At 67.9% G+C, this 22,920-nt stretch overlaps 8 protein-coding genes across 8 annotated transcripts in view; 3 read left to right on the top strand and 5 right to left on the bottom strand.

The window, feature by feature from the left end:
• Positions 1-138: 138 nt before the first annotated feature.
• RHOBADRAFT_51195 (uncharacterized protein) lies at positions 139-2,007 on the bottom strand (the record flags this gene model as incomplete). The annotated part of the gene is made up of 1 exon (XM_018415707.1): positions 139-2,007. The coding sequence occupies one exon, from the start codon at positions 2,005-2,007 to the stop codon at positions 139-141; it is 1,869 nt and encodes a 622-aa protein (XP_018273366.1).
• Positions 2,008-3,230: 1,223 nt separating this feature from the next.
• Positions 3,231-4,482, top strand: RHOBADRAFT_41310 (uncharacterized protein; the record flags this gene model as incomplete). The annotated part of the gene is made up of 4 exons (XM_018413854.1): positions 3,231-3,586; positions 3,662-3,836; positions 3,917-4,054; positions 4,135-4,482. 4 exons carry the CDS (start codon positions 3,231-3,233, stop codon positions 4,480-4,482), a joined length of 1,017 nt encoding a protein of 338 aa, XP_018273365.1.
• Positions 4,483-4,911: 429 nt separating this feature from the next.
• On the bottom strand, positions 4,912-6,036 carry RHOBADRAFT_51193 (uncharacterized protein; the record flags this gene model as incomplete). Its single annotated transcript, XM_018415706.1, has 4 exons — positions 4,912-4,997; positions 5,060-5,398; positions 5,468-5,639; positions 5,702-6,036. Coding segments are annotated over 4 exons (930 nt in total), but the record flags the coding sequence as incomplete, so codon positions are not given.
• Positions 6,037-6,581: 545 nt separating this feature from the next.
• On the bottom strand, positions 6,582-7,706 carry RHOBADRAFT_51192 (uncharacterized protein; the record flags this gene model as incomplete). The annotated part of the gene is made up of 4 exons (XM_018415705.1): positions 6,582-6,685; positions 6,755-7,077; positions 7,148-7,328; positions 7,393-7,706. Coding segments are annotated over 4 exons (896 nt in total), but the record flags the coding sequence as incomplete, so codon positions are not given.
• A 308-nt stretch (positions 7,707-8,014) lies between these two features.
• Positions 8,015-10,357, bottom strand: RHOBADRAFT_51191 (glycoside hydrolase family 5 protein; the record flags this gene model as incomplete). Its single annotated transcript, XM_018415704.1, has 8 exons — positions 10,276-10,357; positions 10,045-10,217; positions 9,885-9,974; positions 9,688-9,820; positions 9,558-9,611; positions 9,360-9,498; positions 9,088-9,293; positions 8,015-9,017 (listed from the first exon to the last, which is right to left on the bottom strand). Exons 1-8 carry the CDS (start codon positions 10,287-10,289, stop codon positions 8,015-8,017), a joined length of 1,812 nt encoding a protein of 603 aa, XP_018273362.1. The 5' UTR covers positions 10,290-10,357.
• A 310-nt stretch (positions 10,358-10,667) lies between these two features.
• On the top strand, positions 10,668-14,153 carry RHOBADRAFT_47958 (uncharacterized protein). The gene is made up of 8 exons (XM_018415072.1): positions 10,668-11,044; positions 11,096-11,593; positions 11,662-11,886; positions 11,963-12,019; positions 12,083-12,606; positions 12,692-12,922; positions 12,992-13,455; positions 13,544-14,153. Exons 1-8 carry the CDS (start codon positions 10,682-10,684, stop codon positions 13,951-13,953), a joined length of 2,772 nt encoding a protein of 923 aa, XP_018273361.1. The 5' UTR covers positions 10,668-10,681; the 3' UTR covers positions 13,954-14,153.
• Positions 14,154-15,942: 1,789 nt separating this feature from the next.
• Positions 15,943-18,011, bottom strand: RHOBADRAFT_51188 (uncharacterized protein). The gene is made up of 8 exons (XM_018415703.1): positions 17,797-18,011; positions 17,643-17,710; positions 17,493-17,518; positions 17,350-17,419; positions 17,163-17,285; positions 16,718-17,022; positions 16,300-16,639; positions 15,943-16,175 (listed from the first exon to the last, which is right to left on the bottom strand). The coding sequence occupies exons 1-8, from the start codon at positions 17,902-17,904 to the stop codon at positions 16,097-16,099; spliced, it is 1,119 nt and encodes a 372-aa protein (XP_018273360.1). The 5' UTR covers positions 17,905-18,011; the 3' UTR covers positions 15,943-16,096.
• Positions 18,012-18,088: 77 nt separating this feature from the next.
• RHOBADRAFT_51187 (uncharacterized protein) overlaps positions 18,089-22,920 on the top strand; it is a gene marked incomplete at its 5' end in the record, with an annotated part of 5,744 nt that continues 912 nt past the window's right edge. The window contains 19 exons of the mRNA XM_018415702.1: positions 18,089-18,249; positions 18,322-18,671; positions 18,740-18,906; positions 18,970-19,035; positions 19,106-19,240; positions 19,321-19,635; positions 19,700-19,768; positions 19,835-19,941; positions 20,016-20,590; positions 20,666-20,763; positions 20,829-20,894; positions 20,967-21,055; positions 21,131-21,215; positions 21,279-21,653; positions 21,736-21,868; positions 21,931-22,283; positions 22,356-22,402; positions 22,480-22,612; positions 22,696-22,848. Of these exons, the coding sequence (XP_018273359.1) occupies positions 18,089-18,249; positions 18,322-18,671; positions 18,740-18,906; positions 18,970-19,035; positions 19,106-19,240; positions 19,321-19,635; positions 19,700-19,768; positions 19,835-19,941; positions 20,016-20,590; positions 20,666-20,763; positions 20,829-20,894; positions 20,967-21,055; positions 21,131-21,215; positions 21,279-21,653; positions 21,736-21,868; positions 21,931-22,283; positions 22,356-22,402; positions 22,480-22,612; positions 22,696-22,848 (3,477 nt within the window). The remainder of the gene's footprint in view (positions 18,250-18,321; positions 18,672-18,739; positions 18,907-18,969; positions 19,036-19,105; positions 19,241-19,320; positions 19,636-19,699; positions 19,769-19,834; positions 19,942-20,015; positions 20,591-20,665; positions 20,764-20,828; positions 20,895-20,966; positions 21,056-21,130; positions 21,216-21,278; positions 21,654-21,735; positions 21,869-21,930; positions 22,284-22,355; positions 22,403-22,479; positions 22,613-22,695; positions 22,849-22,920) is intronic.

Raw genomic sequence — 22,920 nt, 5'->3', positions numbered from 1 at the left:
GAGAACCAGCCTCGAGTTGCACCGCCCACTCGACGACGCCGACGACGACCTCCTCATCGCCCGGCCGACCCTGTTCCACCTTCTGTACCCAGTCATGCACGCCCCGGCGAGCTCCCTGCGCTCGCCCGCCACCGTCCCTCACCTCGCCGCCGCACTGTCCGCCGCGCCGATCCCGCCACCGAGCGACCGGTCGTACCCTCGCCTGAGCCGCTCCTCGGCCTCTCTCTTGCCCTCCCTGCGCTCCCCTTTGGGCCGCTGCCCGCGCTCGCCGTCCCGCCCACCGCCGCCGCCACCGCGACGCCGCGACGAGTAGTACTCGTCGAGGACGGCAAAGTCGCGCGACGCGAGCACCTCGAGCCGCTCGTCGGCGTGCTGGTCGGCCATTCTCGACCGCGGCCGCGTCACGGTCGCGTGCGAGTGCGGCGTCGGCGTGCCGGGCAGGTGGTCGTGCGTCGGGACGACGGGCGCGCTGTGGGCGTGGCGGGCCGCGAGCGACGGCGAGGGAGGACGGGCGAGCGCGTGCGGCGTCGTCATGTGCGACGGGCGGCTCGGCGTCGGCGAGGCCGGGCGTGCGGGCGCGTCAAAGCCGTACACGACCTTGGTGCCGGATGCAGTGCGCGCAGGGGACGGCGCGCGAGGGCGAGGCGGCGAGGTGACGGCCGACGACGAGCCGACGAGGGTGCTCGAGCGCGCTCCCGGCGACGGCGACGGCGCGCGACGCACGCTCCCGCTGCCCTGGCTGCCGCGGTAGCTCCCAGCTCCTCCAGCACTGCTCGGCGACGCTCCTGCTGCGGCGACGAGCCCGCTCGGGCGCGGCCCGACCGGCGACGACGCCCTGCGCGCGCCGAGTCCGATCCCGGGCCCAGGCGACGACGGCCTCCTCGGCGCCGCAGCCGTCGACATGCCGCCGATGGCCCTCGTGAGCGGGCTCATGCCGCCGCTCTTGAAGCCCTCGGGCGCAGGGCTCGACGGGCGGTGCGCGACGGGCGACGGCTGCTGCTGCGGACCCGGCGCCGAGCTCGAGATGCGCCGCACGCGAGGGCGCTCGCCCGTGCTTGCGCTCGACCCGCCGCGCAGGCCGTGCAGCGAGTACTCGAGCTCGGGTTCGGCAGCGCCGGCCGGCCGACCGCGCATCGGCGTCGGGATCGGCAGGCCCTCGTACGTCGCGAGGCAGCTCAGCCTGCGGCCCGACGAGTACCGCGGGACGGGCTTGACGAGCGGTGCGCCGGCGCCGACCGTCGACGTCGAGCGACCCCTGCCGCTCGCGCCGCGCACGAGCCCGCCGCTCGCCGCCGCCCTCGCGGCGGCCTGCGCGCGCGTGTCGACGACCTCGACCTCGTAGCTCTCGCCGCTCGCGCTCCCGTCGCTCAGGTCGCCCGGCCCGACCGTGCCGACGACGCCGCGCACGAACCGCGAGTCGACGAGCTCCGTCCTGCGGCGCTCGGCGCGCAGCTGCGTCGGGTCGCCCGAGCGGATCGCGGCCGCGAGCGCCGACGTCGTCGTCGACGAGTCGCGCCGTTGGGCGAGGACGTGGCGGGACGCGGCGCGCGAGCGCGAGTGCGCCGAGGGCGACGAGGGCGAGATCGGGATGGGCGACGAGCGGACGACCTCGGGGGCCGGCGACGGCGGGCCGACGCGGGTGCGCGACGACGAGCGGCCGCGCGACATGCTCGACGACGACGAGGCGAGGCCGCCGAGGCGACGGCTGCCGGCGGCGTCGTGCGGCGTCGAGAAGGAGGGTGCGCGGACGACGGTCGCCTCGGCGGGCGCGGCGGTGCACAGCGCCGTCGACGCCTGCGAGCGAGCGCCGGCCGAGCTGAGGAGGTGCGACGAGGGCGTGCGGCGCAGGGTGTCGAGGGGCGAGAAGGGCGACCGCTGCGAGAGCGAGGCCGCCGTCGACGAGCGGTGCAGGGCGCCGGAGCTCGGCGTCGGGCTCGCGCTCGTGCTGTCGGGAGGCCCGCCGGCCGGGGACGAGGATGAGGTGGAGAGGCGGCGAAGGCGCTGCATGGGTAGGTGCAGGACGGAAGGGGCGAAGGAGGGAGGACGAGGACCAGGTCTGCGCGGGCGAGGAGGACGGCGTCAGGTCTGCCTTGCTGTGCGTGTCGGCATGAGGGAGGAAGGGGGCTTCTCACACGTGGCGGTGCTCAGCCGGGTGGCGCTGGTACTGCTGTGCTCGGCGAGGGGGATCGTCAGCCGATGTTCCTCGTCGCGAGCTCGTCGTCGAAGAGGAGACGCACCTCGAGGACGACTTGTGCGCAGCCTGCTCGACTCGGGCTCGGGCGGGCTGGGCTGGACCGGCTGGTGCTGTTGCTGCTGCGGACGCGAGGGACGGGGTCAGCGTCCGTCGGCGGACTAGCTCGCCGAATCGGGTCCCGACTCGCTCGCCTCGCTCGAGCTCGAGCTCCCTCGGGGCCTGCATGCCCTGCTCTACCGGTGCCCTGCCCAGCGCTCCGAGGCCAACCGCACCGCCGCATACGAGGTGGGCGGGCGGGATCTCCGAGCGAGAACGAGCGAGGGGCCTTGCCTCGTTCAACGCGGACGAGGAGGAGAACGGGGAGGGCTCACCTGCTTGAGGACGCTCGCAAGGCTTGCGCCTGGCTGCTGCTTGGTGCGCTGGCGAGGGTGGGCGAGTGGAGGAGGAAGAAAGGCGGGGACGGGCCGCGGACGAAAGGCGCGAGGAGGAGGCGGACGGAGGTGGGGGGCGAGAGGGCCTGACCGCGGCGATGGCGAGCGGGCGTGTGCCGGGTAGTCGAGGGTGGCAATCGCCGATAGAAGTACGAGGGCCGCTTCGAGAAGAGCGACGAGGAGAGAGCCGAGCGAGGAGCGTGCGTTCTCGGCACCGACCCGATGAGGAGGACGACGTCGCAACTCTCTCCAGCTGGGCCGGTCTCTGGCTCAAGCTATGTATGAAGACTGTTCAAGTAGGTCCACACTGCGAGCCCTCTCATCAGAGAGGTGCGCGAGGGCCAAGTTGCGGGCGCACACAGCGACGACGAGGCAACGTTCGCTAGACCTCACCGCACCACCCCGCTCGTCTCTAGCCAGGTCAGTCTACCTGTGACGGCCCTCTCCAGACCAGTGGGACCCCGAGCTGACTTGCCCCGTCCATCCCCGTCCTCCCGTCCCCCTCTCCCACCTCCCACACTCTCGTCCACCCTTCATCTCGAAACGACGCCCCCGCGTCGTGCACACCACCAGCCATGTCGTCGTCCTCGCTCCTCCTCCTCGCCATGGGCAACCCGCTCCTCGACATGCAGGTCGTCAACAAGCCCGAGCTCCTCGACAAGTACGGCCTCAAGCCCAACGACGCCATCCTCGCCGAGGGCAAGCAGGCCGACATCTACGACGACCTCCAGGCCAACTACCAGGTCGAGTACGTCGCCGGCGGCGCCGCCCAGAACGCCGCCCGCGGCGCCCAGTACGTCCTCCCCGAGGGCTCGACCGCCTACCTCGGCGCCGTCGGCAGCGACAAGCTCGCCGACCAGCTCCGCGCCGCCAACGACAAGGAGGGCCTCCACTCGGCCTACCAGGTCGTCGACGACAAGCCCACGGGCGCCTGCGCCGTCATCATCACCGGCCACGACCGGTGCGTCCTCGCTCCCTCTCGCTCTCTCTCTCCCTCTTTCCACAGAAGCTGACCCGTTCCTCCATCTCCCACCAGCTCGCTCTGCACGACCCTCGGCGCCGCCGAGTCGTTCTCGCCGTCGCACCTCGACAAGCCCGAGATCAAGGGCCTGATCGAGCGCGCCCAGAACTTCTACCTCGGCGGCTTCTTCCTCACCCACGGCCTCGAGAGCGCCCTCGTCCTCGCCAAGCACGCCGCCGAGAAGAACAAGGTGCGTCGGCCCCGGTCCTCTCGGTATCTCCCGCCCGACTCGAAGACCGCCCCGCTCACCCTCTCTTTCCCCCGTCGCAGCCGTTCGCCATGAACCTGTCGGCGCCGTTCATCCCGCAGTTCTTCAAGTCGCAGGTCGACGAGATCCTGCCCTACGTCGACGTCCTCATCGGCAACGAGTCCGAGGCCGAGGCGTACGCCGCCAGCCACGAGTGGGACGTGCGTCCTCCTCTCCCTCTCTCTTTTTTCGAGCTGCCTGCGCACCCGGTCCTCTGACACTGCGCTCGCTCGCCTCGCAGACCAAGGACATCCCGACCATCGCCCAGAAGCTCGCCGCGCTCCCCAAGAAGAACGAGTCGACGGCCCGCATCGTCGTCATCACGCAGGGCGCGTCGTCGACCGTCGCCGCGTCGACCTCGTCGTCGCTCGTGCCCTCGGGCCTCCAGACGTACCCGGTCGAGGCCCTCGCGTCGGACAAGATTGTCGACACGAACGGCGCCGGCGACGCGTTCGCGGGCGGGTTCCTCGGCGCGCGCGCGCTCGGCAAGAGCGTCGACGAGGCCGTCGAGGCCGGCCACAAGATGGGCCAGATGAACGTCCAGCTGTCGGGCCCGACCTTCAAGTTCCCCAAGGTCCAGATCCTCTGAGCACGTCGCTCGTCGTCGTCGAGGAGGAGGAGAAGGGAGGGGGACGCTGGACGTTCAACCGAGGCTCGCTCGGATGGAGCGAGCGGGCCGCACCAAAAAAGGAGTACCCTGTCGTGCTGTGACTGTATTGGCGTAGGACCTGGACGAGGTCGAAGAGCTCAACCTCGAGGACACTGTCTATTTCCTTTTCTCTCTCTCTTCGTCGTCGGGCGCAGAGAGGCTCTTTCTGCTCTCGGGAGATGGTTCTGGTGCTCTTCCTGCTCTCCTCGTGCGGCATGAGAGCGTCCGCAGCTGCAGCGAGAGCTTGTCGAGACGCAATCGTGCTCGAGATGGAAGCTCGAGCAGCGCGCTCAGGCCCCGGCTCGCCTTCTCGGCTCGCTCTCGCTCGCTCTCGTCCTCTCGGCAGGCCTCTCGCGTCGGCTCGGAGGAGAAGAGGAAGGTGTGCGACTGCAGGAGGGACAACAAGTCGAGGAACGTCGAGAGAGGAGGGTCTGAGTTGGGACGAGAGGACGGCTCTGCGGCGGCTCGAGGTCGGTGCGGGGACGGCAGGACGACGAGAGAGAAAGAGGGGACGCGCGTAGATAGGCTCAGACAGGAAAGAGTGGCGCCGTCTGGCGGTAATGGGCGTCGACGTCCAGAGCAATCTTTCGCACGAGAGGGCGGCAGTGACGCAGATGCCCTGGCTTTGACTGTATATGTTGGCCGAGAACGGCGCCCGTACGCGGTTGATGTCGGACCAGCTGCCGGAAGGACTCGGATTTGGCCACGTCGTGAGGGAGCGACGCACGCCCTCGTACCAAGCAGCCCTGTAGACGGCTTGGCCAGTGCCGACACAGTGGCACTTCCTGGACCATGGCGTCGGCTCCTTGAGGAGAAAGGTCATGGCGTGCGTCCGCAACGACTCGACCCAGGATAACTGCGGAAGAGGGCGCCGCTCATGAGCGCGAGCACGACAAAGTGAGAACGGCGAAAACGGAGTGCTCACAAAGTCGGCCCGGCAACTATCGATCTCCTTCTTGAACAATTGGAAGTTCAGAAGATCGAGCATGTTGAAGAGGTACTGGGTCGTGAACACCTGCTCCTTGACGAGCCTCGCGGTGTGGAAGGCGGCGCTCGCCTCTGCGGCCATCTCCGGCGTCCCTTGCGCCTGCCACTGCCTGTACTCGCATAAGCGTCAGTCTCAAATTCACGAGCGAGACCGAAGAGAGCGTCGACGCACCAGCAACGTCCGAGCGCGAGCGCCTTGACGCCGGCCGCGTCGTACTTGTCGGCGAGGCGAGCGACGACAGGCCAGTCGAGGCTGAGCATCTCCGCGACCGGGTCCTCCTTCTCGTGGGCGATGTTGAGCAACTTGAGGAACAGCTCGAGCTCGTCCCGCTTCTCGGCGACGTCGAACGCGTCGGCGACGGCGGGCGCGCCCTTGCGCTTTGCCGGGACGCGAGGCAGCGAGAACATGTCGGCAAAGACCCTGCTGCCGGCCAGGAGGACGACGCGAGAGGGCTTGAGCTCGACGGGCGGGTCGTCGGCGGTGCGGATCGTGACCGTGTCGTCCATGGCGAGCGAGTGGGAGGAGGACGAGGAGGGGCGACGAGGTTGGCGACCGACCACGACCTCACCGCACCGCAAAGCTACCTGCTAGCTTCTCGTGCACCGAGCTACACCGCTTAAGAGCACGCACACGCCCTAGCGCACCGCCCCGAGCTCTCGAGCGTCCGCCAACTCGCCTCATCCTGTTCATCTCCCCCGCTCCCTTTCCCGACCTCCCACCCCTCCGCACCCGCCGTTCAGCCAGCGAGGACCCGCCTGCGTGGTCCAATGAGCTCGCCTGTCTGCACACACGCCCGGTCGTCGCCCGACAAAGCCTTCGTCGCGCCCGTCCAGCGGCTGCCCCAACTTGCTTCCTCGTGCGTCCTCTCTCTTTCTCGCTCTATCGAGCATGAGCTGAAAGAATCTGCCCCTGCAGCTCGAACGATGCCGCAGCTTTCTCGCGAGCTTTCCGCCACCCAGGTCACCGTCATCGCCGACTTCGTCCGCCGACCTCGACCTGCACGTTCGGGCGCTCGCGCACAGCTCTCGAGCACGCTCTCGTACAGACAGGAGATGGAATGCTAGACGTTGCAGTACATTATGGCGCGAGAGAGGCGAGAGGACGAGGGAAAGCGGGCGAGAGAGGTCGAGAGAGGTCGAGAGAGGGCAAGGGGAGCTGCGAGAGGTTGAGAAGGCGAGGTCAGGCCGGGCTCGACAGAGAGGAGGACGAGGCTTGAAGGCGCACCTCGATACGAGGGCTCAGAGAGGGAAGTCGGGCGCCTCGTTGCGGTACTCCTCGGACGAGGAAGCCGACATGCGCTTGAAAGCCGACTTGCACTTGCGGCACATGTCCGACAGGGCGACGGCCAACGCTGCACTGGCGCCGAACGGCTCGGCAACGCAATAGGGCCTCCAGCTGCGCAGGGTCTCGCTCATGGCGCGGCGCCACGCCAGCTCGTAGCTGTGGCGAGCACCGCCCGACTTGCAGACGGCGCAGTCGGGCGTGTTCGGCGGGTCGGCGACCGACATCTTGAGTACGAGGTCCTTGAGCAGCTCGACCCACACGGTCTGCAGGAGAAGGTCGGGTCGGTGTGCCCGAAAGGGATGGCGAGAGAGAGAGAGAAAGATTGGGACGCACAAACTCGGCGCGGCGACCACGGAGAGCCAAGTCGATCTCGCTCTTGCTCGGGTTCTCGAGGACCTCGAAGAGGAAGACCTTGGCCAGGTGGGGCTCGCCGAGGATGGCGGCAGTCTGGAAGGCGGCGGCGCGAGCCGGCGGGTCGCCCTTGTCGTCGTCGTCGTCGGAGCTGTTCCACTTCCTGCAGCGCGTCAGGCTGAGAGGTCAGCTCAACCCTTGATGAAAGGATATCGAAGGAGACGCACCAGCACTTGGCGAGCGCAAAGTTCTTTGCGACGGCCGAGTCGTACTTGTCGGCGAGCTTGGCGACGACAGGCCAGTCCTCGGGCTCGAGGTCGTCGAGCGGGTCGCCCTCCTCGTGCGACATGTTGAGGATGCGCAGGAACGGCTTGAAGTGCGCCGCCGTCTCGTCGATGTCGATGCCCGTGCTCGTCTCGGCCTGGGTCGGGATCGCGAGCATGTCGGCGTACACCTTGCTGTTGGCGGCGAGAACGGCGCGGGACGCCTCGAGGGCGACGGGCGGGTCGTCGCAGGTGCGGATCGTGATCGTGTCCTGCATCTCGGGCGGCCGCAGAGCGTGCGAGAGCGAGAGCGAGAGAGGTGGACGAGGGAGAGAGAGGAGGCGAGGCCGGGCGGACGCGCGAGCGAGCCGGTCCTGGCTCGGAGAGTCCGCGGACGTCGGCGAGGGGCCGCAAGCGCTCGAGAGAGCATGAAGCGCTCTCTGTGAGGCGCCAGAAGCAAGCGCGGGCGAGGAAGCGTGAGGACCGCCCGAGAGACGAGACTTGAGAAGGTCAAAGCGGCGCTGCTCTCGCTCGACTCGCTCTCGCACCAACTCGCGCCCGCACTGCAGCTCGTCTCAGCGCCGCACTACGAACTCGTGCTCCCTCCCACGACCGTCCCATTCGCGAGCCGCAGCCCCTCCTGCGGGCACGCGACGACGGGCAGGTCCCTCCACCCTCGCACGTCGCCGATGCTCCTCCCCTCCTCGAGCCAGTACGGCCTCTCGCCCCTGACCTCCCACGCGTGCCTCGCGAGCTGCGCCACCGCGTCGCCGCTGCCCATGCCCGCCGCGCCGCCGCTCGGACCCGGCGCCGAAGGGTAGTGCAGCGTGTACCCGTCGCCGTGCGGCACGTACGCGCAGCACGCGTCGTCGCGGCCGAACAGGGACCAGTACAGGTCGCCGACGGCGTGCGGCGGGTCGCGCGCGGCGAGCGCCGCCGAGCGCGAGAGGAAGGCCGAGATCTGGGTCGGGACGAAGAGGTGGAGGAGCGGGGCGAGGAGCGGGACGAGGATGACGAACAGGGCGAGGGCAACGTGCCACCGGTAGATAGGGAATGGGCGGTCGAGGAGAGAGGAGGACGATCGAGTTGGCGGCCGGCGCGAGGGCGGGAAGGTCGTGCTGGGGGAGGAGGTCGAGGCGGGCAGGATGGGCAAGTCGGCGGACGACGTCGAGGCGAACAGCGACTTGTCGGTCGACAGTGCATCGTGGTCGAGCGGATGGTCGTACGACGGCGGCGGCGTCGATGGGCCCCTCGACGCCATCGAGAGCCGCACCGCCTCGTCCCTCCCTGCCTCGTCCTCGACCGCCGCCCTCGCCCGCTTCCTCCTCTGCCGCCGCCTCGCGCAGCAGCACCCGCACGTCACGACGCCTCGCAGCGTCGTGCGCAAGGGCCACCATCGCCTCGGCGTGAGGTACAGGAGGGCGCTCAGGACGGCGGGCAGGACGAGGAGGAACCACGCCCAGCGCCAGCCGACGTAGTACCGGTTGGTCCAGTCGTACTCGCCGATAAGGAAGGGCTTTTGCGCCGAGGCGGCGAGCGAGGCCGAGGACGAGAGGCGGTAGAGCGAGGGCGGGTAGAAGTGGTCGGACCTGCGCAAGGCGGGAGGGAAGGCGAGAGTCAGAAGGCGAGCTCGACTGCTGAGCGGGGGAGAGGACGTACACCATGTCGACGCCTGCAATCTCGAGCTCGTCCTTGCGCACGCCGTACGACCCGCTGAGGACGAGCGTGTCGGGCGCGAGCTCGTGCAGCAGCTGCGCGACGGCCGTCGTCCACTCGGCCGGCGGCGGATAGTCGTCGCCCGTCCAGCCACCGAGCTCGTTGCCGGTCTCGAACGCGAGCACGGTCGGGTCGGTCGCCATGGTGAGCTGCGGGCGAAGGAGGTGCGTGAGCGGGCTTGAGACGAGGGTCGGTGAGGGTGCGAGGGGACGCACGTTGGTGTAGGGCGACGTGTGGTTGAGCAGAGTGCGGACATAGAGCGCAAAGTCGCCGCAGGTCGGCGAGTTGAGGTCGTAGAAGGGCGAAAAGTCGGTCGACGAGAGGTTGCGCCAGCGCAGAAAGGTCGGGATACCGCTGCGGGGTCGACCTCGTCAGGGAGGCTGTGTTGACGGGACAGGGAGAGCTGGACGGACCCATGGTAGTAGTCGTACTGGTCGGTGAGCGGAATGACGAGCCGCAGGCCGTACCTGCGCACGCACGAGAGCCGTGAGTGACTTGGCCTCGCGCGCGCGAGGGGTTCAAGGCCGGGAAAGTTGGACGCACGACCTCGCCGCGAGAAGCGCAAAGTCGATCGCGTCCCATGCCGGGTCGCCCTCGGGCTTGAACTGGCCGAGCGCGTTCTCGATGGACAGGCCCGTGCCGAACGAGACACCAAGCGAGGTTGAGCGGATGGTGGCTGCGAGAGGAGCGGCGAGTCAGCGCTTCTTTGTGGCTCGAAGAAGAGTGGAAGGAGAACGTACTGGCGCCCATAGCCGACGCTACCGCCATGGCCTCGAGGACCCTGCCCTTGGACGGGTACGACGGCGAGGGGTCGACATTCTCGTCGAGGCCTGCGCGCACCCACACCTCTGGGTTAGCTCGACTCTGCAGGCCGTGCGAGAGAGAGACTGCGGGGCTCACCAAGCCAGTAGACGTTGGGACCCACGACGTTGAACTCGGCGCCGTCAAGAGCGAGTTGCGAACCGTTGCGGCGGACGAACGAGGTGGATGCCGCGGTCGAGGCTGCCGGGAGCTGGCTCGCGGCGGACAGAGTGTACTGCTGGGAGGTCGAGGCTGTCGGGGTGGGCAGACAGCTGCGCGAGGGTGCGAGGTGAGCGGACGTCGAGGAGGAGGAGGGGGAGAGGGACGCACGATGCGGAGGCCATGCCGAGCCGGTGCGGGCGCGCCTAGGCGTGTCGAAGAGGCGGCTCGAGGCGTAAAGGGAGCACACAGCTCAGCCGGTGAGCAGCTGAGGGAGAACAGCAGGTGAGCTGATGAAGTTGACCCCGCATAAATTCGCGCGAGCCAATCGCCGCGACCTGGCGTCGTGGTCCAGGACGAGCTGCAGCTGGCGCTGAGCGGTGCAGGGTGTACGCAGGGGTCGCAGCTCAGCTCAGTCACGCAGGAGAGAGCTTGCCTGCAGCGGCACAAGGTTGTCTCGGCCGAGGCTGCGCTCGTCGCTTCGACATGACGACAGCTCGGAGTCGAGCCGGACTCCAAGCTTCCCCTCGTCCCTCTCGCTCTCCTTCTCGACAAGCTGCCCGCCCAGCTAGTCAGCATGAGCGACGACCCGACCCAAGAGCGCCCTCTCGCGCCCCCGATCGACTACTCGCAGCTGTCGACCTCGACCGGTGCCTCGCCTCCGCCTCGCGCCAACGACGACACGCCCACCGCGACCTCGATCGACCACTCGCCTGCAGGCAGGACCGCCGCAGTCGAGCTCCTGTCGGGCCAGCCCGCCAACGCGCACCCGCCCGCCGCCGCTGCTCCCGAGCTCGTCGACTCGCCCGCCCCGGCTCACGCGCACCCCGAGACGACGACGTCGTCGGCGGCCTCCACCACCTCGGCCCCTCCGCCTCCGCCCGCCGCCGACAACCTCGCCGTCGACGATACCAAGCCCGCCGTCGTCGACACGCCAAAAGTGTCGACGGGCATCTCGCCCGCCGACCAGGCGCCCGCACCCGCAGCCGAGCCTGCTCCTCCTGCCGCCGAGTCGGTCTCGAGCGCCGATGCCGCACCTCGTCCTGCCGTCGAGGCCGCACCCGTCCAGGTCCCCGGCGACGAGGCGGCGGCGGCCCGTCAGCCCGTCGCGCAGGCCGCCTTCGAGCCGCAGGTCGTGCGCCCGCCGACGGCGCAGACCGCCGCCGTCGTCCAGGACCCGGCCGTGCCCGCCCAGGTCGACGTCGTCCCGCCGCCGACGTCCAAGCCGATCGTGCCTGCCGCCGAGTCGCACCTCGCCGAGCACCCGGCCACGTCCACCGACACGGACCACGTCCTCCCGCTCGGCTCGGACGTCCACCCGGTCCACCAGGCCGCCGCGCTCGAGCACGCGCCCGACCACGTCGTCAACGCCCAGGTCGAGAAGCACAAGGCCGACAAGCGCGAGCTGTACGGCCTCGAGCCGCAGGGCACCATCGTTCCCGGCCTCGAGGACGACAAGCTGTGGGCCATGCTCCGCCGGTTCGACAACGTGCGTCTCGCTCTCCCTCTCTACCTCGCAGAGCGCACGGTCCTGACACTGTCCTGTCGCGCCCGCAGCAAATCTCGCACACGCTCACGCCGCCGACCAAGCTCCCTCGCGGCGAGCCCGACCTGCGGCCCTCGACGCTGCCCGCCGTCCCGTTCAACCCCGACTCGCTCAAGGCCAACATGATGCGCTGCTACGCGACGTTCGGCGTGTGGGGCATCTATGGCGCGAGGGAGCTCATGAGGCTCATGAGCTGGGCGCCCGAGAACCGCAGGAGGACCGCCGCCTGGTGCTTCGTGCGTCGCCTCTCTCTGTGCCTCTCTTCTCGCACCCCTCGAGCCGACTGACTGACCCTCCTTGACCCTCATGCAGGCCTACTTCTTCTTCGCCCTGTTCCGCATGGTCCTCCCCGCCGTCTTCCTCCTTCTCGTGCGTCGACATCTCTCTCCTCCCTTGCCCCTCCCTCTCACTGACCCTCGTCTCGTCCGCCAGGCCGCACTCGTCGCCTATCCGCGCTCGCGCAAGATCCTGTTCCCGCCCATCCCTCCCCCTCCCGGCAAGCCCCCCTCGGCGACCGACCCGACCAACCAGAAGGGCGACGAGTCGCTCATCGCCGGCGTCGGCGACCCGGTCGAGCACCGCTCGCGCGCCGAGCAGATCGAGGAGCAGGCGTGGGAGTTCACCAACCTCGTGCAGCGCTTCGGCGCGCGCGTCGTCGTCGGCGGTCGCGCCGGCGGCAAGCAGGGCAACGCCGAGGTCGGGCGCAAGCGCCACGTCGACGACGCGAGCGACAGCGAGGACGAGCTCGACTCGGACGAGCAGGACCTGCACGAGGTGGCGCAGAGCGAGGGCCTCGGCGCCGCGGCCGACAAGGAGAACAAGGAGCGCAAGCTGAGCGACAAGCAGCGCGCGAAGCAGAAGGCCAAGGAGGCCAAGATTGCGCGCGACGCCAAGATCGGCAAGCTCGCAAAGGGCGTCCAGGACGGCCTCAATAACGCGGCCGACCTCGCCGAGGTGTTCGCATGTTTAACGAACTAAACCCTCATGGCTAACGTACTAAGCTCTCATGGCTAACGTACTAAGCTCTCATGTTTCACGTAGCGCTGTCGCCCCGTACAAGCCCTACCCGATCTACCACGCGCGCGAGAAGCTCGCGACCCAGGTCCTCATCCCGATCGCCATCGTCTTTGCCGTCGTCCCGGCCAAGGTCTGGACCATGGCGGCGTCGCTCGGGTTCGGCTTTGCGTTCTTCGGTCAGCCCCTCATCATGCGCGGCTTTGCGCTCCTCCAGGAGAAGGTGCCCGACTGGCAGGACCGTATCGACCTTCGCAAGTGCGTCGCCCTCCTCCTCCTCCTCTCTCGAGACTCGAGCGGCCCTGACCCTCTCCCTCTCACCTACAGCACGCTCTTCTCCAAGGTCCCGACCAACGCCCAAGTCGTCCTGCACGTCGTCCGCGTCGCCGAGCGCGCCTACACGCCGTTCCCGCTCCCGCCGGCGCCGCCGACGGCCGGCCACATGCGCGAGGCGGTCCAGTCGGGCGGGTTCGACGGCGACGAGATGGGCGCCGACGGCTACAGCGCCGAGAACGCCAACCAGCACAGCGTCGAGGCCGGCGGCCTCGCCAACCACGTCGACTCGGACGACTCGGACGACGACACGTCGTCGACGGCGCCGAGCACGGTCGACAAGATGGCGACCAAGGGCAAGAGCAAGATTGTCGGCGCGTTCAAGAAGGTGGCCAAGAAGGCGGCCGTGTTCCGCGGCGACGTCGCCGTCGAGGGCGAGACGACCAAGCAGAAGGTCGGGAACAAGATCGACCGCCTCATGCACCACTCGCGCGCCAAGGACGAGATGACGCCCTTCTGTGCGTCTCTTCTCTCTCTCTCTCTCGTACTGTCGCCGTCGTCGTCGCAGATTCCTGGGCGAGAACTGACTTGCTCGTCGCCCGACAGCCTTCCCGGCCAAGTTCAACGGCACCTCGGGCCACCTCATCGTCAAGCACTCGCCCACGCTCGCCAAGTCGACGCTCAGCTTTACGCCGCTCAAGGCGTCGCTCCAGCACCCCGAGTTCGAGTACGAGATCGAGGACCTCGTCGAGCTCAAGAAGCGCGGTGTCTGGATCGGCCGCTCGGTCCTCGGCTGGGCCGCGTCGATCAACCTCGAGGGCATGGGCCTCGACTTGCGCTTCAAGCCGCTCGAGCAGCGCATGGCCGAGAAGGCGCACGGCGGGCTCGGCGAGGGCGACAAGCCGCACGAGGAGCACGTCGAGGGCGAGACGCTCGGGTTCTCGCACGTCGGGCGCCGCGACGAGCTGTTCCGCCGCCTCCTCGGCATCTCGAACGCTCGGTGGGAGGTGCTCTAGAGTTCCCTCTCCCCCCTTCCTACCCCCTCTTGCACGCTGACCTGCGTCGTCGTCCCCCTCCCCTCCTCCTTCCCTCCCTGTCCTTCTTCTCGCTCTCGGTCCCTCCCCTCGTCGCAGTCTCGCTAGTCACCCCTACCCTACACACCTATAGACGATTGTAGCTCTCGGTACCTCGCAACGCTGTCCATAGTCCTCTCCTCGCTCGTCGTCATCGTCGTCGTCGCTTTCGAGAGCTCGCTTGAACCTCTCGCCGCATCTCTCGGGACGCGCTCGCCGACTTGAGAAAGGACGAGACATGAGCGCATCTATTGCAGCGGCTCGACCTTGGCAAGTTTGCTCTCCTGCTCGTTGCGCACGACCTCCTCGAACCGCGCACGGACCGCGAACGACTGAGGAGCGAAGAGGAGGAAGAGGGGAGGGCGGCGACGGCGCCCTGTGCGTCACGATGGCCTCGACCTGCAACAGAGGCAAGAAGCTGTCAGTTCGACTGGTCGAGCGAGGCCGGGACGAGAGAGAGAGAGAGAGAGAGGGAGGGACGCACCCGAGGAGAAACAGCTCGTCCAGGCGCCTGCGCCTCGCCGAGCACGCCCGAGCTACCGTCGGTTGCGGAGCTCCTCCGTCAGGGTCACTGGCATCTCTCCTGTCGCTTGTCGATCAACGTCGGCGCAGTACTCGACCTTGAGGTGGTCGCGCACGCTCGGCGGCAGGTCGGCGCGGTCGAGCTCGTCGAGGACGGCGAGCTGGCTCTTGCGCTGCAGGCGCGCGAGCTCTGGGAGCGATACAATCGGGTTCGAGCCCAGTACGTGCACGCTGCCGATCAAGCGCGCCGTGATGGTCGCGCTGACGAGCTCTTGCCGCAGGGCGCGGTTGAGCGTGTTGAACGTGCCTCGACCGACGCGGTTGCGCGCCGCCTCGAGGTCGGGATGCTCGCCCAGAGCGTAGATCGCGATATAGTAGTCGTCGATGAGGATGTTGCCGAGGCGGCCGAGGACCTCCCAGGGCGTCGGCGGCGTCGCAGCCAGGTCGTGGAGGACGCCCGCCCGGCGCAGCTTGGCCTGTCGCGCGAGCTCGAGAAACTCGTTGGCGAAGAGGATGCTCATGAGGCGCTCGTGCTCGAGGTTGGGGTTGGCGAGCGGGCCCTGTTCGCCGATCGAGGTGAAGTATTCCTGTCGGGCGCGGGAAGGATCAGGCCCACTCTCGCTCAAGCAGACCGAGTGGCTCGAGACGCACATTCATCGCGGCCCGCAGGTCTGCTCCATACTGATCGGGCGCAGCCGCGTCCACGAGGCGCTCGCCTTGCCGCAAAGGCACGTCTTGAAACTCGCGCAGCGTGTCGATCTCGTCGGGGCGCAACGGCGGCAGGTAGAACACGTTCGGGTCGCGGTGGCACAGGACCTTGTGCGACTTCCAGAGCTGCGAACGAGCGCACAGTGTCAGCTTGTCGGCCCGGTGAGTTCGAGAGGAGGAGGTGAGAGAGGGGGGCGCACCAGTGCTTGACAACGGCGCGAGCAGAACGGCTCGCGGCTGCACGCACTGCAGCGCGTCGTGGCAGGCTCTTGAAACACGACGCACTTGACCTCGGGCTCAGTCATTGTCGAGGGAGAGGACCTCGGAAAGATGAGGGTGCTGATGAAGACGGGCGCGGGCGTGGGCGAACGATGGGGCTCTGGAGCGCAGCTGCGGCCGCCTGCGTGGCGTGTAGTAGAGCTGCTCGGTCGGTAGAGCGAGCTAGCAGCCGGCTCTGCGCATGAGCGGGTGCGGTGGGCTGATGAGCCTGCGAGGACAGCTCCTCACCGGCTCGCCCAAGCTCTCGTGGCGCGTCTCGGGGCCTGCATGGGCATGGCCGCCTGCGCGTGGCACATAGACAGACGTCTCACAAAGCGCGAGACCGACCATGCGCGGAAAACGACGCTCTCGGGCCGTCGACCGTCTCTCGCACCGCTTTCGAGTTCGCGCTCGCTCGCAACGAGCCGTTCGACACGCTCGAAGGACAGAAGAGATGCCTGCAGGTTGCATGAACGACTAATGAACGAGTAAGAGGGAGAGGTAAGGAGGAATGAGGTCGACCAGGCTCTAGTGGGCCCAAGTCGGGGCGGTGGGCGATGGAGGAACGACGACGCCGCGAGTCGGGCGTCGGGCGCGCTCACGACGAGAACATCTTGCCGTAGGCGGCGCGAGCGCGCATCTTGCGGTCCTCGATGCGCTGCTTGGCCGCGGCGAGCCTGTGCGAGGGGAAAGAGTCAGTGCTGCGGCTGGATGGCGACGGACGGCGACACGAGGAGAGGCAATCGAGGGGAGAGGCACGATGACGAGAGAGAACGAGAGGAAGAGAGAGCAGGGACGCACTCCTTGCGGATGGCGGCGTCGTCGGGCTGCAGCTTTGCCGCCTCCTCGAGGTCGTCGACCGCCTCCTTCTCCTCCTTGAGCAGCGTGCGCGCCATGGCGCGGCGGTACAGCGCCTTTGCCTTGTCGGCGTCCGTCAGGCGCTTGGCCATGGGCGTCTGCTCCGGGTCGCCGTCGAGCCGGAGCGCGCGCGACGCCGCCTTGACGCCGAGCTGCGCCGCCGAGGTGCCGCCGACCTTGAGCGCGACGAGGGCGCTGTTGAGGAGGAGCGAGAGGCGCAGGGTCGCGTACTCGGCCTCGAGGGCGAGGTCCCGCTCGGGGAGGTCGAGGTGTCGGTCGAGGTCTGCGGGCGACGAGGGGTGCGAGGGTCAGTTCGCGAGCTCGAGCTCGACGGGCGAGAAAGGGAGAGACGAGGACGTACAGCGCAAGCTCTTCTGCCACTTCTTGGACGCCTGGGCGTAGTTGCCCTGCTTGAACAAGTCGGTCCCGCGCTCCTTGATCTCGCTCGCGACCTTGAGCGCCACCTGCGGGTCGTTGACGTCGGCCTCGTCGTCGCTCGGGTAGTCCTCGTGGCCGTCGGCGAACGGGTCGCTCGCGATGCCGTCGTCGCCCTCGGCGAGCTCGCCGCAGTCGCGGATCAGGATCTCCTCGGTCGGCGCATCGCCTTGGACGGGCGACTCCTCGACGAGGCGGACGACCGACCGGCCGTGGAGGACGCGACCGCTGCAAGAGGACGAGAGGGTCAGTTCGCGAGGGAGGAGAAGGAGGCAGGCAAGCAGGCGGGAGGAGGCTCACAAGACCTGCAGGCGAGGGAACAATCAGCGGGCGTCCGTGAGAGACAAAGAGAGGACGAGGAAGGGGGACGCACAACGTGCTTGCCGTCGAGATGAGGGGTCGGGGTACAGGTGATGAAGAACTGAGAGCCGTTGGTGCCCGGGCCGGCGTTGGCCATCGAGAGGAGGAACGGCTTGTCGTGCTTGAGGTCGAAGCTGCGGCGCGAGGCGAGGTCGTCAGGGACGTGCTACGGCTGCAAGAGGAGGCGAGTGCACGCACTTCTCGTCCTCGAACTTCTCGCCGTAAATCGACTTGCCGCCCGTACCGTTGCCGGCCGTAAAGTCGCCGCCTGCGCGAGGAGGGTGAGGAAGGAGGTCAGCTCGCGGGTCGAGGGTGGGAGCTGGAGGGACCGGCGAGCTCACCCTGGATCATGAACTTGCGAATGACGCTGCAGGGGCGCAAGGCGCGTCAGTTAGTGAACTCTGAGCGCAGGCGAGGGGCGAACGCAGTGTCGTCTCGACGACGACTGCTGCGCCCGCCGCCGCGTTTGAGAGGATGCAGGCAGGACGCACCGGTGAAACTTGGAGCCCTTGTAGCCATAGCCCTTCTCGCCGGTGGCGAGGGCGCGGAAGTTCTCGGCCTGGCGAGGGAGGGCGGTGGAACGAGGAGGAAGGTGGGGAAGGACGAGGTTGAGCGTGCGAGGTCGCCTCGCGTCGAGGGGCGTACGATGGGGCTCACCGTTTTTGGTGTGACGTCCTTGTAGAGCTCGACGACGACGCGGCCGGCGTCGTTGCCGTTGATGGAGAGGTCGAGGAACACGCGAGGGTTGCTCATGGTTGGAGGTCGAGGCGGTGCTGGGCGGGTCGAGTGGGTGCTTTAAGGTGCTTGTCGGAGCTGTACGAGTGGCTCTAGCCGGCTCAAGGGCGAGTCTGAGTTAAGTGGTGGTGGTGACGAAAGCTGAGAGAGGCGATGAGATGAAGTCGCTCTCTCGCTTCTCCACCTCGACCCACACCTCAAGATGCCGGGCCGCATGCGCCCACAGGACCGCGCCAACCTCTTGAACGACCTCGCCGTCGGCGTCCCGCCCACCGAGGACGACATTCGCCGCGAGATCGACGATGGCTGGCTCCTCCCCTCGCAAGACGGCCGCAACGAGCTCCGCGCCGCAGAATGGGCCATGTGCGTCCAGCTCTCTCCACAGACCTCGGGCTCAGACCCACGAGCTGACCTTGCCCCCTCGAGCCGACGCAGGCACTGGGACCGCCCCGCCGACCTCCGTTCGCTCCTCCACCTCGAGCCGACCCTGCCCACCACCTCGCTCGAGTTCGTGTCGTCCGGCCTCTCGGGCGACATCACAGGCTACCGCGAGACGACCTCGACTTCGGCCCAGGCGACCCGCACCGCGACCAACAGCACCGCCCTCGACCGCAAGCCCGCCAGCTACCAGGGCTCTTTCGTGCGCGGCAAGAGCTCCTACTTCCCCTTTCACCCAGGAGGACTCGGCGACGTCGTCGTCGACGACGATGACGAGGCGGCAGACGGCGAGGGCGCGCTCGGCGTCGCGACCGACAAGCTCGAGAAGGCGTTCGAGAAGGGCTACGGTGCGTCTCCCTCTCTCTCTCCCTTTCTCTCCTTCCCACCTCGAGAGCTGACCCTCGTACTGCGACAGGCGGCATCCGCACCATTCCTCCCGGCTTCACGCGCGGCCTCGACTTTGGTCCCGTCGCTGACGACCCGACCGGCGCGCTGCTCGAGGAGGAGGAGGAGGTCGAGGTCAAGCCCATCTACCGGCCCATGCTCGAGCTCGCCAACGAGGGCCGAGCACGAGCAGTCCCGGTCCGTCCCACTCCCGCCTGACAGCCGCAGCGTGAGCGAACTGACTCGCATCGTACTCTGCAGAACGGCCGCCCGACCGAGGACGCGCCGCAGCTCGACTCGTCTATCGAGGAGCTTCTGCCGACACGAGTGCGTCCTCTCTCCCTTTGTTGCCCCTGTCCTTCTTCCAGAACTGACGAACGTCCTCCCACGCCCGCAGCGACTCGTCAAGGCGCCTGCAGCAGCCTCGACTCGCCGACGACCCGTCGTCGCCAAGCGCGACTGGGCGCACGTCGTCGACGTCAACCGCGAGATCGTCAATTTTCATGAGCTTGTGCCGGACATGGCTCGCGAGGTGCGTCGCGCTCTCGTTCCCCTCACTACCTCTCTCTCTCCTCGTCGCCCGCTCACGCCTCTTTTCCCGCTCGCCCGCAGTACCCGTTCGAGCTCGACACGTTCCAGAAGGAGGCCATCTACCACATGGAGGTCGGCGAGTCGGTCTTTGTCGCGGCGCACACGTCGGCGGGCAAGACGGTCGTCGCCGAGTACGCCATCGCGCTCGCGCAAAAACACATGACGCGCGCCATCTACACGTCGCCGATCAAGGCCCTGTCGAACCAGAAGTTCCGCGACTTTCAGAAGACGTTCGACCCGAGCGAGGTCGGCATCCTGACGGGCGACGTCCAGATCAACCCCGAGGCGAGCTGCTTGATCATGACGACCGAGATCTTGCGCAGCATGCTCTATAAGGTGCGCTCCCCTTTCTCTCTCTCTCAGCGTCAGTGACCTGAACTGACTCGTCGACCTCCCGCAGGGTGCCGACTTGATCCGCGACGTCGAGTGGGTCATCTTTGACGAGGTGCACTATGTCAACGACCTCGAGGTGCGCTCCCTCTCCCTCCCTCTTCCCGTCGCGCAGCGTCACTCACGCCCACGACCATGTCCACAGCGCGGCGTCGTCTGGGAGGAGGTCATCATCATGCTGCCCGACCACGTCGGCATCATCCTCTTGTCGGCGACCGTGCCCAACACAAAGGAGTTTGCCGACTGGGTCGGGTGCGCTCGCCTTTCTCTCCCTCTTTCTCGCCATCGCAAGGACACTCACTGACTCGTCGACCTCGCCCATGCAGCCGCACCAAGAAGAAGGACATCTTCGTCATCTCGACGCCCAAGCGGCCCGTCCCGCTCGAGCACTTCCTGTACGCCGGCAAGGAGCTGCACAAGGTCGTCGACGCCAAGGGCACCTTCCTCGGCACGGGCCACAAGGACGCCAACGAGGCGAACCGGCGCAAGCAGGACAAGGAGCGCGAAGCGGCGGGCCTGCCTGCGCCGGGCGCGCCGGGCGGCGGACGAGGCGGTGCGGCGGGCGGCGGGAGGGGAGGAGGAGCGGCGGCCTCGAGGGGCAGCAACCGCGGTGGTGGGCAGGCGGCGCGCCAGGTCGCCGCACGAGGCGCCATGGCGGCGCAGCGACGAGCGGGCACGGGCGCGCTCAACCGCTCGAACGCCCAGGGGCGCGACGCCAACCTCTGGATCCACCTCATCGGCCTCTTGCGCAAGAAGGAGCTCCTGCCCGTCGTTGTCTTTACGTTCAGCAAGAAGCGGTGCGAGGAGTACGCCGGGAGCATGCCCAACACGGACCTGTGCACGGCGGCCGAGAAGAGCGAGGTCCACATCGTCATCGAGCGCAGCCTCACTCGCCTCAAGGGTGCGTCTCCCTCTCTTTCTCTCTCCTTCTCTGAGCGCATGTCGAGCTCGTTATCGACGGCGTCCACACCCGCAGGCTCGGACAAGGACCTGCCGCAGATCAAGAACATGCGCACGCTCCTCTCGCGCGGCATCGGTGTCCACCACGGCGGCCTGCTGCCCATCGTCAAGGAGGTGCGCCGCCTGTCTCTCTCGTCGTCGTCGAGCGTGTCCCTGACTCGCTCTCGCCCTCGCCGCAGATGGTCGAGCTCCTCTTTGCTCGCGGGCTCGTCAAGGTCCTGTTCGCGACCGAGACGTTCGCCATGGTGCGCCCTCTCTCCTCCCTCTCTCCCTGCGCCCTCTCGTTCATTTCTGACACTCTCGCACGAACCTGGCAGGGCGTCAACATGCCGGCCAAGTGCGTCGTGTTCTCGGGCATCCGCAAGCACGACGGGCGCAGTTTCCGCGAGCTGCTGCCGGGCGAGTAGTGCGTCCCCTCTCTTTCTCTCTCGCCCTGCCTGTCGACGTCGTGCGGAACTGACGACGCCGACGACGCCCGCAGCACGCAGATGTCGGGTCGTGCAGGACGGCGAGGGCTCGACAAGACGGGCGTCGTCATCATCAACGCCGACTCGGAGGTGCCCGACGTGCGTCGCCTGCTCTCCTCCTCTCCTCGGATCGTCACTGACCTGCTCTCGGACCCCTCGCAGGCCAACACGCTGTCGCACATGCTCCTCGGCCAGCCGACCAAGCTCCAGTCGCAGTTCCGCCTCACGTACTCGATGATCCTCAACCTCCTGCGCGTCGAGGCGTTGCGCGTCGAGGAGATGATTAAGCGGTCCTTCTCGGAGAACGCGGCGCAGCGCCTCCTCCCCGAGCACGCCAAGAAGGTCGCCGAGGGCGAGAACGAGCTCAAGGAGCTGAGAAGGCTCGAGCCGGGCCCCAAGACGGACGAGCTGCGCAAGTTCTACGACCTCGAGCAGCGCATCGTCGAGCTCAACACGGCCGTCCTCGACGGCGTCTTGGCGCACCCGTCGTCGGGCAGGACCATGAGCGCCGGCCGGGTCGTCATCCTCTCGGACGGGGTGCGTCGACCTCTCTCTCTTCTCTTTCCCTCCCTCTTCTCGGCCTTCTCGACGTCGTCCTGACCCTCGCCTCACCTCGCAGCACTTCCGCGACAACCCTGCCGTGCTGCTCAAGTCGGCGCCGGCCGCCGTCTTGCCGTCAGGCGTGCTCGACCCGACCAAGCAGTTCTTCGTGCTCGCGTTCGTCCCGCCCGAGATCCGCGAGGGCAAGCACGGTGCGTCCAGCTCTCTCTTCACGTCGAGCTCCTCCCCTGACATGCGCGCTCCTTGCCCGCAGATGTGGCCGCCGACGCCGTCCCGCCTCGTTGGCCACACCGACCTTCCTCGGCCTCGCCCGCCGACCTCACCTACGAGCTCGCCGTCGTCCCGCTCACGTCCATCTCTCTCGTCACCACCTACACGCTCAAGCTCGACGCCGACGCCATCGCCGACCGCCACCGCCGCAGCGCCATGGAGGGCGCGCTCGCCGACTTTTCGACGCTCGCCGCCGAGCCGACGACGGCGCTCGATCGCGAGGCCGACTGGACCAAGGTCCGAGGGCTCGAGTTTCGCGAGGCGCTGCAGAGGAGGGACGAGCTCGTCAAGCAGCTCGGGTTCTTGGCCGTCGAGGAGGACGACCTGGGCGAGCCGGTGCGCCCGCCTTTCTCTGCCTCTCGTCCTCGCTCCCAAGCTCGCGTACTGACTCGTCTACGTGCGCAACAGTACGCCATCCTGCACTCGGAGCGTGTCCTCGAGGACAAGATCGCGCAGTGCGTCCCTCGTCCTCCCTTGCGCTCGCACCCCGAGCTGGACTGACCTGCCCTTTCCCCTTCCCTCGCCGCGACAGCCTGCGCATGGCGCTCAGCGACCAGAACCTCGAGCTCTTGCCCGACTACGAGCAGCGCATCGACGTCCTCAAGGAGCTCAAGTTCATCGACGACAACTCGACCGTGCAGCTCAAGGGCCGCGTCGCGTGCGAGGTGCGTCCCAGCCGTCCTCCTTGTGCGCTCTGCCCGTCCTCGCTCGTGCAGTGCGCTAACAGGCTCGCTGCTCCACGACGCAGATCAACTCGGCCAACGAGCTCGTCCTCACCGAGCTCATCCTCGACAACGTCTTTGCCGACTTTGAGCCCGAGGAGATGGTCGCGCTCCTGTCGGGCTTTGTGTTCCAGGAGAAGTCGGACTCGGAGCCGCTCTTGACGCCTCGACTCGAGGAGGTGCGCCCCCTCTCCCTCTGTCCGTCCCGCTCGAGCGAGGAACTGACTCTCTCTTCCCTCGGCCTTCTCCCA

Source organism: Rhodotorula graminis (assembly GCF_001329695.1).
Source record: "Rhodotorula graminis WP1 unplaced genomic scaffold RHOBAscaffold_2, whole genome shotgun sequence".
NCBI lineage: Eukaryota > Fungi > Basidiomycota > Microbotryomycetes > Sporidiobolales > Sporidiobolaceae > Rhodotorula > Rhodotorula graminis.
This window is presented reverse-complemented; position numbering and strand designations above follow the sequence as displayed.

Excerpts from the sequence above, each read along its gene's own strand:
- RHOBADRAFT_47958 (XM_018415072.1), top strand. The coding sequence starts at position 10,682 with ATGAGCGACGACCCGACCCAAGAGCGCCCTCTCGCGCCCCCGATCGAC. Across the intron at positions 11,045-11,095 it reads CCGTCGTCGACACGCCAAAA|CCTGCTCCTCCTGCCGCCGA; the intron begins GTGTCGACGGGC and ends CCCGCAGCCGAG. Across the intron at positions 11,594-11,661 it reads TGCTCCGCCGGTTCGACAAC|CAAATCTCGCACACGCTCAC; the intron begins GTGCGTCTCGCT and ends TCGCGCCCGCAG.
- RHOBADRAFT_51188 (XM_018415703.1), bottom strand. The coding sequence starts at position 17,904 with ATGAGCAACCCTCGCGTGTTCCTCGACCTCTCCATCAACGGCAACGAC. Across the intron at positions 17,519-17,642 it reads AAGGGCTCCAAGTTTCACCG|CGTCATTCGCAAGTTCATGA; the intron begins GTGCGTCCTGCC and ends GCGCCCCTGCAG. Across the intron at positions 16,176-16,299 it reads GACGCCGCCATCCGCAAGGA|GCTCGCCGCGGCCAAGCAGC; the intron begins GTGCGTCCCTGC and ends CCCCTCGCACAG.